Consider the following 16,809-nt stretch of genomic DNA (forward strand, 5'->3'; position numbering starts at 1 on the left):
CTGGGATAGAGCCCTGCATCGGGCTCTCTGCTCAGCGGGGAGCCTGCGCCCCCCCCCCCCACCGCCTGCTGCTTTGCCTACCTGTGATCGATCTCTCTCTCTATCAAAAAAAAAAAACATTTTCCGAGGTCCAAGGTGACCTTACCTCTAAAGTCAAAGTTCTAATTCTACCTCTACCGAAAAATTAGTTAGGCTGGGCTGTGGGATCCGGTCTGGGACCCACTCATCAATTCTTTACCACCTGCCTTCTCAGGAGATCATCAGAAGCTCTCAACGAACTAAAGAGGGGGGCATCTCAAGAGATGTTTGTGAGCTGGCAAGGCTCTGGGGTTGAAGAGTCGGGATGAGACACTCTCCCCTCTAGCAGTCTGTGGGTTTTGGCAGGTAACACTGGACTGAATCCAGGGTGGCGGCCTGGGTTGGTGAGGGGGGGTGGTGTCTGATATAAAAGGGAAAGCAGGAAGAGGGATCAAGGCTTAGAAGGAGGATAAGAGGGTCGGGTTTCTCCCTGTCACCCTCTCGTCCTCCAGAGGGATTTGGGCTTCCCTGTAGGCGAAGGCTGGAGCCTTTAGGGGTGTCTGTGGGGGAATTTATGGAGTTCATGTCCCAACTCAAAGCCTACTCTTGGGGTGACCAGACCCAGCTGTAGACAAAAGACAACAAACAAACAAAAGATTGAGGAGGAAGGCTTGATATTTCTGGGTGATTTAGAATAACATTTTTCTTTTAAAAAAGGCATGAGGATTTCAGATCTGGCTGGAAACTGGTCTGGATGTTTATTTTCCTCATTGTCTCAGTGGAAAAAAAGGGTGGGTGATTCAGACAGTAGCCTCCGCCTCTGGGCTGGGGCCCGGGTCAGTCTACACTCTGTTCTTTGCTCCTCAAGGGACTTTTGTCAGCGCAGGGAGAAGCTGGATTTTACCTCCCACATTTGCTCTAAGCTTCCAATAAGGATGCCCCAGAGGAGATGAGCGATCTGAGCTCAGTTAAAAAAATCCCGAGAGCAAAAGGTAGGGGAGGGAACAAGGGAGGAGACAGTCCTCCCACGGATGAGAAGAGAGAAAGGGTGAGGTCTCTGAGAAAGGCCTGTTTCCTTCCCACCCTCCTCCACTGCTGGCTCTCCCACTCACTGTGTCTGGGGGAAAGAACCAAGGTCACCAGAAGGCATCTGGGTGGACTGTGTGTCTCCACCACAGCCCTCCCTGCTGTCAGAGTTCCAGAAGAAGGGGTCTGGTCCTGACCTTTAAGGCACCATTCCCTTCTAGAGAGGAAGGAGCAGCTTGAAGACACCATCCTCCCAACCCTGATGACATTCTGCCACTAGGAGCTGAAGATTTCCCAAAAGCATTCCTTTGGGCATCATTTGATCCCAGAGGTGACCCAGAACTCAAAACAATTCCGCTGCTGGGTTATTGGGGGAACTCATGGATTATCTGAAGTTTCAGTATTTACAAAATACCTAAAAGGTGGGGCAGCCTCACCCAAAACTGTCATAGAGAGAAGGTGGGGAAGAGATAAAGAACAGTTGGCTGGAACTCTGGGAAGTCCTCATTCTACAGAGTGAGACATGCGACTACTAGGAGACTCCCGCCAAGGAGCTCAGGAGAGGGAAGACACTAAAATAATACCAAGGGAATGGAGGAGGCTTTGGCTTCACTTCAAGATCTTCAAGAATTACTAACTATAGTCCCTGAGCTCTAATTCACAGCAGTTTGTTGGCTACTCTAAGATGGATCATGCTGAACGACAAGTGTTGGCAAGGACATGGAGAAAAAGGAACCCTCTTACGCCGTGGGAGGGGACGCAAACTGGTGCAGCCACTGTGGAAAACAGTATGGAGGCTCCTCAGAAATTAAAAATAGAACCACCGTATGCTCCAGTAATTACACTACTGCGTATTTAAGCCCCCAAATACAAAAACAGTAATTCAAAGAGATACACGCACCCCCATGTTGATAGCAGCATTATTTATAATAGCCAGATTATGGAAGCAACCCAAGGGTGCATCAACTTATGATGGATAAAGATAATGTGGTGTGTGTGTGTGTGTGTGTAAAATGAAATATTATTCAGCCACAAAAAAGAGTAAAGCCTTGCCATTTTCAACGACATGGATGGAGCTAGAGAGCATAACACTAAGCAGAGTAAGTCAGACAAAGACAAATACCATATGAATTCATTCATACGTGGAATTTAAGAAATACCACAAATGAACAACAGAAAAAGAACAGAGAGAAACCAAAAGACAGACTCTTAACCATAAAGAACAAACTGATGGAGGCACCTGGGTGGCTCAGTGGGTTAAGCCTCTGTCTTTGGCTAGGATCATGATCTCAGGGTCTTGGGATCAAGCCCCGAGTAGGGTTCTCTGCACAGCGGGGAGCCTGCTTCCCCCTCTCTCTGCCTGCCTCTCTGCCTACTTGTGATCTCTGTCAAATCAATAAAATCTTTAAAAAAAAAAAGGAAAAAGAACAAACTGATGGTTACCAGAGAGGTAAACCATGGGTAGGTGGGGGGATGGGTGAAACAAGTGATGGAGAATAAGGAGGGCACCTGCTGTGATGAGCACTGGGTGTTGTATGGAAGTGTCAAATCGCTATATTGTACACCTGGAACTAATGTAACACTGTATGTTAACTCTATCTGAATTAAATTAAAGTTAAATAAAAAAAATAACAGAGGCACCTGGGTGGCTCAGTGGGTTAAGCCCCTGCTTTCGGTCATGATCTCAGGGTCCTGGGACCGAGCCCTAAGTCAGACTCTCTGCTCATCGGGGGTCCTGCTTCTCAGTCTCCCTCTGCCTGCCTCCCTGTCTGCTTGTGATCTCTCTGTCTCTGTCAAATAAATAAATAAAATCTTTTAAAAAAATAACATGGAGCATGCTACCTTGGCAATTTAGCCTCAAAGTTTAATATTAATGTATAGACAGCACTTTACTTTCTAAATGGTCTGTTCTTGGTGTCTTAGGAACTTCCTGCTTTTCCCTCTAGCTGGCTATTTTGTGACCTACAAGCCACTGTGGTAAACAGGTCTGTGACGCAGGGCTGGGACTCATGAGGAGTTAGAGTGCACGGCCCACAGAGGGAGTTAGAGCCTTGGACTGGAGCCCCGGCAACATTGCTTTCTGCACTGTTTACCCCTTAGCATCCTTACCTGAGCAAGAGGAATAACGTCGCAACCCTGTCTATCTTTGTTTCTTTACACTCAAAGGAGACCGCATTAAGTCTTTTGTCATCTGTAAGTTCCTCTAAAAACACCAGACACTTAAATCATATCCTGTTCATCTTGACCTAGAGATATAAAAACTATCACCACCACAACCACTACAGGGAAAACAGTGAACCAAGCAGTTAGCACTCACGTTGTGCACCTCCATCCATTTCTTACCTTCCTCTCAACAACTACAGGGAGCATCATCTCAACTTTAAAGATGATTAAAACCTCAAAGAGGTAAAGATACCAGGCAACTAAATCGCAGGCCTGGGACTCAAGTAGAGCCAGCGTGCCTTTCAGATTCCCTGTGAGAGCAGCCCCGTTACTGAATACATACAGGAGGGAGGGGACAAAGGGAAGGAGGAGTCCTCAGCTCAGAGGATTCAAAGGGGTGAGGGCTTCCAAACAGTGGATGACTCCTGAGTCCATGAATAATTCATCAAAGCTCTGTGCTGAGAGCTGGTTCTTTTTTGTGTGTGGTGCATCTGGTCAGGGACAGCTGCCTACCACGGGGCCACAAACGTGAGGACTTGGACCCGTCTGCTCATAAACACAGCTCAGAAATGCTTTCTGCTCCCTTACTCTGGGGACTGAAGGCTATTTTGATTCCCAGAGGAAGATGGGGCTCTGATTTTTGCTTGTGTGCTTGCGTGTACTCCGCCCCTCCCCCTCCCACACAATCACACACGAAACTCCACACACGTGATATGAAATCTTGATATTCTTGGAATTGCTTTTCCTTCCTGAGCATCGTCCCTAGTTCCCCTTAGGAAAGAGCTCTCTGTCAAGAGGTTGTTTCCTCCATCCTTATGCCAATAGTCAGACTCAGTTTCATTCCTGGTCTGTTCTGGAGCCTAGACATTTTTGGCTGGAACATGTGAGGAATCGGAGGGTGGCAGTAGACAGAAGCTGGGGGTGGCAAGAAGGCTTTAAAAGAAAGTCTCCATCTGCCGTACAATCTCTTCCAGATGAAAGTGAAAAACAGAAGGCTTTTTTTTTTTTTTTAAATGGGTCCCATTACAACCCTTACATAGAGAAAGAAAGAGGGTGTGTGTGCTTGAAGGAGGCTTCCCCAGGAAGAAATTTCTCCAGGACCAAGGACCGAGTGGGGATAGTGCCTTGCACAGCTCCAGGGGATAGCTCTACATGGAATGCAATGCAAGTACTCCTCTGGGCACTATCGAGGGGCTGCCAGGGGTCTGAGGTCTATCTTGGTGAATCCAGAGAGAAGCAGAGTCACTGGGGGAGAAGATAATTTTAGCTCTAGTCAACAAAAGGACACTGGGACTTTAATCACGGGACCTGTTCCTATAATCCCAGAGTTGTGATTCGAATTCAGGCCTCCTTCACCTCCAGCCTACAAGATCGCCAGGGGTGTGTGATGACTGGTTTAGAGCCCTAGAAGCTACTAAATTCTTGGAATATGTCAGCCGAAGAATGGGAGCCATCTGGGTTGATAAACCTGAGGTAAACCTGAGCAGCTGTAAGACCCCTTGTGGAGGGGATGAGAGAGCACTTCCAGTCCAACACTGTAGGGACCAAGGGGGCAAAATTGTCTGGGCTTGGTGCTGGCACACATTCGCATTTCCCGGAGGTCAGAGACAAAGCACGTATTATAATACAAAGTCAGATCTGGGTTAGAGGAGGCTCCTGGTTCTGTCATTTTCAAGCTATGTATTTTGAGTCAAAACTGCTCCTACTGCAGAGGATTCCTATGAATTTTTAGTGAAAATTTATGCAGAGCTCCTACTTCACACAGAGTAGATGCTGAATATATAGCTCCTACTGCTTTCCTTTGTGACTATTGAGGGTTAGGCATCAGTACAGGGTGCTTTCCACATAAGGTGGCCGCTGACAGACACCCGAGAGACTGGCTGGTTCTCAGGAAGCCACAGCACAAGGAGAGCAGTGTTGTTTTCAGGAAGCCTCAGGGACAGAGGATGGTGGAGAGCCCCTGTGAACCTGCCGAAGCAGGCATGAGGACAGAGAGGAGCTGACATCTTGGAGTGCTAGGCAGGGAAGAAGAAACAGTCTCCTTACTTGAAAAAAATGGGAGCATAGTTGATAAAAGTGATGAAATGGAGTAAGTGAAAGTAGGTAGTCAGGTATTAATTTCCTTCCTGCTTTGCCTCTAATCCTGACTCTCAGTTCAAAAAACCCCACTGATTTGGGTGATTAAGTTTAAATTCCTCATCTGAGGGTTTTATAGATATAATCCATTTTTAAGAAAGTCTCTAAATTAAAACATAACCCATTATATGTGGTTGAATCTTTTAACACACTAGATCCTCCTATGAGAGGGAAGAAAAGCCTACTGTCTCCCTCAGAAAGATCTCACAAAGAATCCTAACCTTCTGTCACAGACAACTAACATCTTTGCTCTGGTAATGAAACCACCTGGCATCTAATAAAATAATCCCCTTAAAAAAAGAAGTCAAAGGTTTAAGGCAAAATATTTTTTTAAAAGACAAAGCTGGTGAAAAAATACTGACTTGATTATTTGTCACGTGCCCTTAAAACCTTCCCTCCCTCAGTGAGCTGGTGGGGCGCGGGCTGGGGTCCAGCTATGGTGATGCCTCTATCCCAGCACTCCCTGTTAGTGGTCTGTCCCTTCCACTGGACGATGATCTCTGAGCACTGGAACCTACTGGTCATCTTTGTAGACTCAGGGTTTGCGACAAGAACTGTCACAAAACAGATGTTCCATAAAGCTTTGCTAGATGAATAACTGAAAAAACAATGTATGAATGGGTGAATGCCTCTTCCTACCAAAGCAAGCAAGTGTGGTTCCACTCTTTGTATTTGAACTATATTTAAATCCTATACAGTAAAATTAAGGATTCAGACATTAATTACTTTTTAAATATGTGATTAAAAATATATTTGCACCAAGAGTAATTTTTGTTACATCTCAAGGATATTTCTCTCAGTTGGAACACCTCTAATCCCACAAGGAAATAATTTAATTAAAAGCAATTTGCCAGTGGTGGGTATTAAGGAGGGCACGTATTGCATGGAGCACTGGGTGTTACACACAGTGAATCATGGAACACTACATCAAAACTATTTATGTATAGTGATTAACATAATAAAAAAATTATTTAAAAAATTAAAAAAGCAATTTGCTCATATAGATCAATGGAACAGAACAGAAAACCCGGAAATAAACCCACAATTATATGGTAAATTAACCTTTGAAAAAGGAAGTAGGAATATGTAATGGGAAAAACACAATCTCTTCAACAAATGGTATTGGGGAAAACTGGACAGTTACTTGCAAGAGTAACACTGGACCACTTTCTTGCATCATCCACAAAAATAAACTCAAAATGAACTGCAGACCTAAATGTGAGACCTGAAACCATAAAAGTCCTAGAACAGAACACAGGCAGTAATTTCTCTGACATTGGCTATAGCAACTTTTTTCTAGATATGTCTCTTAAGGCCAAGGGAAACAAAAGCAAAAATAAACTATTGGGACCTTATCAAAATAAAATGCTTCTGCACAGCAAAGGACACAATTAAAAAAAAAAAAAACTAAACTAAAGGCAGACTACTAATCAGGAGAAGATATTTGCAAATGGCATATCTGACAAAGGGCTAGTATCCAAAATATATAAACAACTGATACAACTCAACACTCCAAAACAAACAATCCAGTAAAAGAATGGGCAGAAGATATGAACAGATATTTCTCCAAAGAAGATATCCAGATGGCCAACATGAAAAGATGCTCAACATCACTCATCATCAGAGAAATGCAAATCAAAACCACAATGAGCTATCACTTCACACTTGTCAGATAGGTAAAATAAAAAACACAAGAAACAACAAGTGTTGGTGAGGACATGGAGAAAAAGGAACGCTCATGCACTTTTGGTGGGAACGCAAACTGGTGCATCCATGGTGGAAAATGGCATGAAGTTTCCTCAAAAATTTAAAAATAGAACTACCCTAGTATCCAGTAATCACACTACTGGGTATTATTTACCGCCAAAATACAAAAACCCTGATATAAAGAGACACATGCACTCCTGTGTTTATAGCAGCATTATTTACAATACCCAGCTTATGGAAGGAGCCCAAGGGTCCATCAATAGATGAATGATGTGTATGTGTGTGTGTGTGTATATATATATATATGAATATGAATATTCCATTATATATATACAGACTATATAATTCCATATATAAAAATAAATATGAATATATTCATATATATTATCATGGAATGAGATCTTGTCATTAAGACAAATACCATATGCTTTCACTCATATACAGAATTTAAGAAACATATAAGCAAAGGAAAAAAAGAGAGACAAATCAATAAACAGACTCTTAACTATAGAGAACCAACTGATGGTTACTAGAGGGGAAGTGAGTGGAGGATGGGTGAAACCGGTGATGGGGATTCAGGAGTGCACTTACAATGGGCACTGAGTAATGTATAGAATTGCTGGATCACTATATTGTACACCTGAAATTTATATAACACTGTGTATATATATATATATATATATATATATATATATACTGTGTGTGTGTATATATATATGTATACTGTATATATACCTATACCGTATATATACTTATATATACTGGAATTAAAATAAAAACATTAAAGCAGTTTGCTTTCTGATTACTTCTCCCCCCCCCCCCAACATACCTGTTTTCTAAAAAGTTAAGGTATATTTTGGACCTCTCACATTTTTTAAAAAATTTTATTTATTTATTTGACAGACAGAGGTCACAAGTAGCCAGAGAGGCAGGCAGAGAGAAAGGGAAGCAGAGAGCCCGATGTGGGGCTCGAACCCAGGACCCTGAGATCATGACCTGAGCTGAAGGCAGAGGCTTTACCCACTGAGCCCACCCAGGTGCCCTGGACTTCTCACATTTATGAAAGCTTTGAGACTGGGTTGGGGGAAGTAGTCTTGTTTTCCCCACCTTGTTCTTTTGATTCCTTTTTTATTCTTCCTCTCTTTGCTTTGTTTTTTTCTTTTTTGCATGAAATGAGCTTTTTATTCCTTCATCAGGAACAAAATAAAGAAAAAAACAGAAAACACATGAAGCCTATAAATGACAAAGATTTGGGGAAACCAGGAAATTCCATACAGGAAACAAAGATTATACCAAAGATTTTAAGGGTAAAATGGGGACTCCTAATCCTTCTGCAAGGAAGAAGAAAATCAAAGAATTCCTAGGACAGGACATCTAGCCCAGGCCTAACAGACTACATAATTTAGAGAGCTTGGCGCAAAGCAAAAATGCAGCCCATTCAAAAATTAAGAACTTTGACACAAATAAATAGAAAGATATATCATGTTTATGGATTGGAAGAATTAACATTGTTAAAATATCCATGCTACCCAAAGCCACTTGTAGATTCCCGGAAATCTCAATAAAGATTCCAATGGCATTTTTTACAATAATAGAAAAAACAATCCTAAAATTCATATGGAACTACAAAAGATTCCAAATAGCCAAAGCAATCCTGAGAAAAAAGAACAAATCTGGAAGCATCACACTTCTTGATTTCAAACTCTATTACAAAGCTGCAGTAATCAAAACAGTATGGTATGACCTTTTTTTTTTTGACTATGTTTTCATAAACAGACAGATAAAAATCAATGGAATACAACAGCCCCCCACATGTATGGTCAACTAATATTTGACAAGGGAGCTAAGAGTACTCAGTGGGGGAAAAGATAGTAGATAGTGTCTTCAAAAAATGGTGCTGGGAAACCTGGGTATTAACATGCAAAAAAAAAAGGAAACTGGACCCCATTCTTATACCACTCACAAAAACTAACACAAACTGGATTAAAGATTTAAAGGTAACACCTGAAACCATCAAACTCCTAAAAGACAGCATAGAAAAAAGATTCCTTGACATTGGTCTTGGCAATGGGTTTTTTGGATATCACCAAAAGCACAAACAAGAAAAACAGAACAAATGGAACTACATTAAACTAAAAAGCTTCTGCACAGCAAAAGTAAAAAGATGAAAAGGCAACCAAGGAAATGGAAGAAAATATGTACTTTCAAACCACATATCTGATGAGGAGTTAATATCCAAAATATGTAAGGAATTCCCACAACTCAGTAGCAAAAACAAGAACAAATAACCCAATTAAAAAATGGTCATAGGATCTGAATAGACATTTTTTCCAGGGAAGATATTCAGATGAACAAGTTACCTGAAAAGGTGCACAACATCATTAACCATCAGGGAAATGTAAATCAAATCAAAACCACAATTAGCAATTATTGACTCACACCTATTGACTATTATTAAAAAGATAAGAGGTAAGGGCTAACAAGCAAGCAGAGAAAAGGGAACCTTTGTACACTGCTCGCAGGAACGTAAACTGGTATAGTCAGTATGGAAAATGGTATGGAGGGTCCTCAAAAAATTAAAAATGGAACTACCATATAATCCAGCAACTCTTCGGGTATAGATCTGTAGGAACTGCAATCATTACCTTGGAGAGATAGCTACAGCTCCATGTCCTCTCCAGCATTACTTACAGTAGCCAAATGTGCCAGCAACCTGGGTCCACTAATGCATGAATGGACAAAGAAAATTCTATAGATGTACTATCGCCCAGCCGTAAGGAATAAGCAAGGGTTCCTCACACCCTTGTCACTCAGGATGAAACTGTGAAAAGTCACTCATGCCTACGTCCCACCCTGAGATTCCTAGCAAACTGATCTGGCACAGATCCTTTGCATCAACATTTTAAAAATTGTCCTCTTTAATTCTGTCGTGTGACCCACTTTAAGAACTACTGATTGAAGTTCTCCACCTGCCTCAGAAAAACATCTGTTTCTCAGTCATCCCCAGGTTGGGGATGAGCCCAAACAAAATCAAAGAGCATTTCTGCAACTTAAAAACTCAGTTTAAAAAGTTAGGCTACCCAAGAGCATCTCAGTGGCTCAGTCAATCAAATGTGGGACTCCTGGTTTTGGCTTGGGCCATGATCCTCGGGTCATGGGATCAAGTCCTGCGATGAACCCTGCATCAGCCCCACGTGTTGAGCCCCAAAGCCCCATGTTGGGTTCTGTGCTCGGAGGGGGATCTGCTTGGGGATCTCTCTCCCTCTTCCTCTGCTCCTCTCTCCACTTACACTCCCCGCACGCTTTCTCTCAAATAAATAAATCTTAAACAATACAAAGTTGGGCTACTCTTTTGTGAAAGTCAACAAAACCCAAACATATCTCAGTATTTCCACCTTTTACCTGTCCCCTCCCATGTGAATATAAAAGAACACTGGATTATGCATCAACAAGAATCACAGAGGACCCCAAACCAACAGACAAAACAATGTGGCAAGTGTAACTGTGCAGGGCAGTCTGAAGCAGATGGGCTAGAGCAGACAGAGGTGGACCAGAGCAGGAATCCCAGCGTGAGCTGCCCAACAGGCTGAGTGTCAGGTAAGAGCACAGAGCACTAGGAAGCAGAGGGAAGGGGGGAAAGGTGCAGGGCTGACAAAGGAGGTGGTGCTGAGGGACCTGAAGAAACGCCCCAAAGTACCTTAATTTCATCATCACCTCAACACATTTCCGGTTCCCATCTGAATGTAAGTAGGGCCAGGGGTCCCTCTGGTTTTCGGCCAAACCCTTCACACTCTTAACTCTTTGCCATTTACTCCTCTGCAGAGAGGAAAGCTGCTCTCCTTGCTTAGGGAGTCCGAAGGCCTTCATCGTAGCCCCAACAGCTAAGCCCCCTGCAGGAAGCACCTTGTCCCCTGGGAGAAAGGTTCGTGTTAGTCCTCCTACCTGTGCTCTCCTCAGCCTGATTAAAGCCACAGATCTGGCAGATGCTCTGGACCCACTTATTCATGTCCTCCTCCGTCTCGGCCACCAGATAAAAGGTGCGCTCACTGGTCTTGATGTCAAACACAAAACTATCCTGCAGCTCCTTCTTGTTGAAGGTCAGGCCCGCATCCACCTGCTCACAGAAGTTCAGGTTGATGATCCTCAAGGGCTTCTTAGAGTGATCATTCTTGTAGTACTCCAGAACATCTGGGTCACCGCTCATCCGACCACTCCGCAGGATAAACCAGCGTTTCTTCCAGGCCTGAATAAGAAGGAGGAGTAAGAGGGGGAAAAAGTTATTAGTAATTTCAAAGCATCTCACAGGTGTTCAGAGAGCACTAGGTTAAGGGCAGGGACTGTTGCACCTGCAGGCTGGACATGGCCTCACCTCTCTTTCATACTTCCCCAGAGTTTAAAAATTGGAGGATGATTTTAGAATGCATGTTAGTGCAACATTTTACTATGGAAACAGGGTCTTATCACTATGAAATGAGAGGTGGGATTCCCATTTTTTAGATCAAGAAGTTAGATGGAGACTAAAACATTTCCAAGGAATTACTCCCTAGGTTAGAATACAGACTCAAAGCCCTAGTACTTTTATTCAGGTGGAACTTGCAAAAACTAAAGCATCTCGGTATATGGACAGGGACCCCACCAAGGCATGGTGAGTTGAAGAAATGTCACATGTAGGAAGGAGCAGAAAAACAAGTTCCCAGACTGTTAGTCCACTGTGCTTTTTACCAAATGATGATGCCTTGGAAGAGTCACACAGAAAGCCTTCTACAACTTCTCGGAAGCACAGACCTTCAGGACTGTTTTCGCTCTCTTGCTCACTGTGATGGCCCGAGTACTTATGATCGGGCCTTGCACAGATGAAGCCCTCAACACGTACTACTGAATAAACTCCTTGTATCACGCCATACGATAGAATTTAACACTTGATTACGTATTACGCTGTCCTCTACATTCCATCTCTTCAACAAGACAGCGCCATCTGTGAGCAGACACCATTACAAAGTGGTAAACAGATGTAACAGGTAATGGCACTTTGGGGAGAGTCTACGTTTAACCACTAACTTGCGGTGTGATCTGCAGGTTAAGTCACTTCCTACTTTGGAGCTGGCTTCTGTGTAGAATGAGAATCAACATCACCACTACCTGCCGTAGCCACCTGGCAGAGCCAGAGCCCTTGCTACACAACCCTGACTCACGACAAATGCCAAGGACTGGATCACTGTATTGCAAGGGGGCCTCCAGGTTACCCCCAGATCCTACCACAGTTGCCTAGTCTATGATTTTTCTCTTGCTCTTTGGCAACAGTCTCTGAAACTTCTCCCCTTTAAATCTCCAGCATGTTCACTCTTTTTGTTTCATAGAAAATATAAGCAATTAAGGGAATTTACACATGCTCCCTCACCAAATTTACCCACCAGCCTGCCTCTCTAGTAAAGTAGCCTGTTACTAAAAAGCATGCACAGTTCATCTGATATAAAGCCAACCCCTTCCATTTGTGCACCCCCTCTCACCTACAAGGGGACACCACTGGATCATTCTCCCATTCTCTGGAATCACTGCATTTTTCCTTCCTACTAGGATCATTCCCTTCAGGACACCAACATTCCTCATTCTGGGAAAAAAAATTTAAAGCTTGACTTGATCCCACATTCCCCTCCAATTCTGGCCCAGTTTTCTGCTTCACTTTACACTAAAACTTCAAAAAGTTTTCTATACTACTGGGTCTTTTGTTTTCTCTCTTCCCATTCTTTTTTGGAAAGCTATCTAATCAGGCTGCCCCACCCCTATCATTGACAGAACTCAAGAAAGGTCTCAAAGACATCAAGGTGGCTAAGGACACTTTCAGGATTTACTTGCTCTCTCAGCAACACCTGATACTGGTTGTTATGTCATCTTGGAAGCACCTTTTTCCCTTGGCCTCAGAACTCACCCTCAAATCCCCTATTCTCCCTGATCTCACTTTTTCAGGCTCCAGTGTTGGTTCCTTCTCATCTCCTTGACCTCTAAATATTGGAATGCTCCCACACTCAATTCTCAGACTCTCTTCTCTCTCTACATCACAGCTTAACCATCTACTTGCTGCAACTCCCAAATTTATTCCTCTGGCCAAGACCCATCTATTGAACTCCAGAGTCTTCTATCTAACTCTTCACTAATAGGCATCTTAAACCCAATGTGCTCAAGACCATTCTTCCTGCAATCTTCCCTGTCTCAGTTCACAGCGGCTTCCTCCTTGCAGGTGCTCAGATCAAAAATCTTGAAGTCATCATTGACTACTTTCACATTCCAATTCTAATCCAACAACGAATCCTATGGGTTCGAACAGCTCAAAATACAAGTACAATTGGTCTCTTTGCACCTCCACTGTTACTCACTTGGTCTAGCCCACCATTTTGTGGTCTTCCTTTTTCCACCCTTTCATCCTGCAACTGAGGCTCAACATGGAAGTTGATATAAATCAAATCATGTCACTTCTCTGCACAAAATTCCCAAAAGCTTTCATCCCAGAGTAAAACCCAAAATCTGCAAAATGGCCAGTGGGTCTGACTTAACGGTCACCTTTCTCCCATCCTACATCTCTTACACTATCTCCTGCTACTCTCTACCTTGGCCATTCTGCTCTCACCACATTGGCCCCATACTTCTGCCTCAGGGTCTTTGCTCTAGGTGTTCCCTCTGCCTGGAATACTCTTCCCCCAGACATCTTCCATTCAAGTCTCTATTCAAATGTTCTATTACTGGGTGTAGTGAGGGGCATTCCTGATCAACCAACCCTAACACTCTCTTTCTCCCTTACTCTGCAATAGTGGTCTTACTACTTCTCATACCACCCAAAATACCACATTTTTTTGAGTTTCTGTCTCTACCTCCCAAAATGCAAACACCAGGGCAAAGATTGGTTCTTTTTATTCCATGCTGCACCTTCAGTCTTTAGAATAGTGCCTGACATATAGCTGGCTATCAATGAATATGTATTGGATTAATTGACTAATTATTTTTCTTATGTGAACTCCTTACAGCATCTAGTAGGTTATAGGGATATAACTGGTGCCTAATAAGCCTTAGACTGAAATGAAGAAAAGGTATAGACAGGATAGAGCTGAGGGAAATAAAAAAATAAGCACTATTTATTTAGTGACCTAAAATCTTGCCCAGGCCACTGCCTACAGAATTCTGTGTGTGTGTGTGTGTGTGTGTGTGTGTGTGTGCATGCAGCAGGTGCCTGCATATACAAGTGTGTGCATAGCAAGGAGCATTTTTAAAATGTACTGTCAATAGTTTAGCTTGTGCTTCAGTTCATGTGTCCCCTTCAGTGCTTGTCTCTGCAGAAAGGGCTATCTCCAAATCGCTGGTGTGCAGGTGCGAGCATAAATACACACCGACACACCCTCTGAAACAAGAAAAAGGTGTCTGCTACAGATAACATCGGAGCCTGTCAGGTTCTGCTTCCAAGGAAGTGGTGCAGGCGGATAAATGACGGCCCATCAAGTGCTGATGAATTTATGACAGTGCAGGCGAAGCTGTCTGGTCTAGTCCCCAATTCACATCCCTCTTCTGCCACACCACTTTCTCTCCAAGTCAATGCACATTAAAAAAAAAAAAAAAAAATCAAACAACCGAGAACCAAGTATAACCAACTCTGAAAAGTCTAGCTGCAATGACAACTTCTCTGATCCTCTCAGCTGAAACAGACCTCTACTTCCTCTAAGCCTTCATACACTTTTTTTTTTTTTTTTTTTTAAGATTTTATTTATTTACTTGAGAGAGAGCATGAACGAGGAGAAGGTCAGAGAGAGAAGCAGACTCCCCATGGAGCTGGGAGTCCGATGAGGGACTCGATCCCGGGACTCCAGGATCATGACCTGAGCCGAAGGCAGTCGTCCAACCAACTGAGCCACCCAGGCGTCCCCTTTCATACACTTTTTATGTACTTTTTATGACCTGTCATTTTTTTGCAACATATTACAGATATTTTGGTATTTGTTTTTTCTTTCCAAGTAAATTATGAACATCTCCTATTCTTCTATGAATTTTTATGGTAGGCTTTTGCTAAATGTTACTAAGAAAGGGTCTTTATTGCTGAAACTTTCTTATCTCTCTGCCCTCATTTATGCCTCCTTCCTTCCTCCTTTCCATTCATCCATTGAACAGATATTTGTTTAGTGCTTACGATGATAAAGGGATTATTCTAGATGCTGAGGATACAGCAAAACTTCTGATTTCATAGAACTCACTATAGGTTCTTAAAAAATTACATATTATTCTTCAAATACGCCACACAATTGCATGACTTGATGTCTTTGCACAACCTACTGTATGTTCCTAGAATGACTTTCTCCTCACTGCCTATCTAGAAAATTCCTATGTACCCTCAGGGCCATCTTGTATCACTACTGCTGGAAGGCCTTTACTAACTTCCCCAGGTAGAGCTGGTGCTCCTGTCTTATATTCTCTTCATAGCTTGTGCTTTCTTTGGCATTTCAACTGTTTATATACCTTCCTCTCCTTTAAGCTGTGAACATCTTGATGCTAGGGTCCTATGTAGTCAAAACGTACTTGGCAAAATGCTTGGCGTATTTGAGAACTCAGCAAAGATCTGCTGACTTTCTTCACTTTATAAATATATTAACTTATTCAAACTAATAAGTGCAGTTTAAATATATAAATGTTCACAGAAGGAAGAAGGAAAGGAGGACAGGCAGCAAGAGAATTAGAGCAAAGAGATTAAGAAAGATAAAGGTATACTGTGGATTCTTTATGATGTGAGTTCTTTAGCATCTTGTTCCCTTCATTCTGTTAGGAACACTGGCCACTAATAAATATTTATAAGGAAATCTGGGACCTTCAGCTTGAAAGTGTCCATGATACAGAAATGAAAAATCTACGGTTGGATGACTGACACATAAGGCAAGAAGAACATGAGAACATGAGTCCTGAATATGGTATTAAGAAGAAAGCTTTTTCAGGATTGTTCTTTTATCTATACAAAATCTCTTACAAAAATTAAGCTAAAATGGATCATGGACTTGAATATAAAAGGCAAAGAGAATTCAGCAAGATATAAAAAGAATTATATAAGATAACCAAGTGGGGCTTGTCCCAAGGATGTAAAACTAATTCAAAATTCAAAAATCAATCAGTGTAATCTACCAAGTTAACAGGCTAAAGAAAAACGACATGGTCCTATCAATTGATGCAGAAAAAAGCCTTTGACAAAATTTGACAACTATTCATAATAAAAACTCAAAAAAATAGGACGAGGGGTGAGCTTTCCTAGTTTGATAAAAAGCATCAACAAAAGATCAACACCAACATTATACTTTGTATTGAAAGACCTAATGCTTTTCCCCTAAAATCAGGAATAAGGCAGGGATGTCTGCTCACTCACAACACTCTTATTCAACACATTGCTGAAAATTCTAGTCAGGGCAAAAAAGAAATAGATATAAAAGGCATACAGATGATAAAGGAAGAAAAAAATTGTCCTTCTTTGCAATGACATAATTTTACACATAGAAAATCCCAAGGAATTTAGAAAAAAATACTCAAAAAACTCCTGGAACTAATAAGTGAATCCATCAAGGTCACATGATACAAGATGAATATATAAAAATCAATTTGCTAATATATACCAGCAGTGAATACAAATAAAAATAAAATGCCATTCATAGTTTAAATAAATATAAATAAAAATAAAATGCCTTTCATAGTTTTTAAAAAATGAAATAGGTATAAATGTATCAAAATATGCTGATGGCTATA

At 42.0% G+C, this 16,809-nt stretch overlaps 1 protein-coding gene across 1 annotated transcript in view; it reads right to left on the bottom strand.

Annotated features, from left to right (window-relative positions):
- GAB2 (GRB2 associated binding protein 2) overlaps positions 1-16,809 on the bottom strand; it is a 187,972-nt gene that overhangs the window by 42,640 nt on the left and 128,523 nt on the right. The window contains exon 2 of the mRNA XM_059411796.1: positions 10,993-11,293. Coding sequence (XP_059267779.1) covers positions 10,993-11,293 — 301 coding nt within the window. The remainder of the gene's footprint in view (positions 1-10,992; positions 11,294-16,809) is intronic.

Source organism: Mustela nigripes, chromosome 1 (genome assembly GCF_022355385.1).
Source record: "Mustela nigripes isolate SB6536 chromosome 1, MUSNIG.SB6536, whole genome shotgun sequence".
NCBI lineage: Eukaryota > Metazoa > Chordata > Mammalia > Carnivora > Mustelidae > Mustela > Mustela nigripes.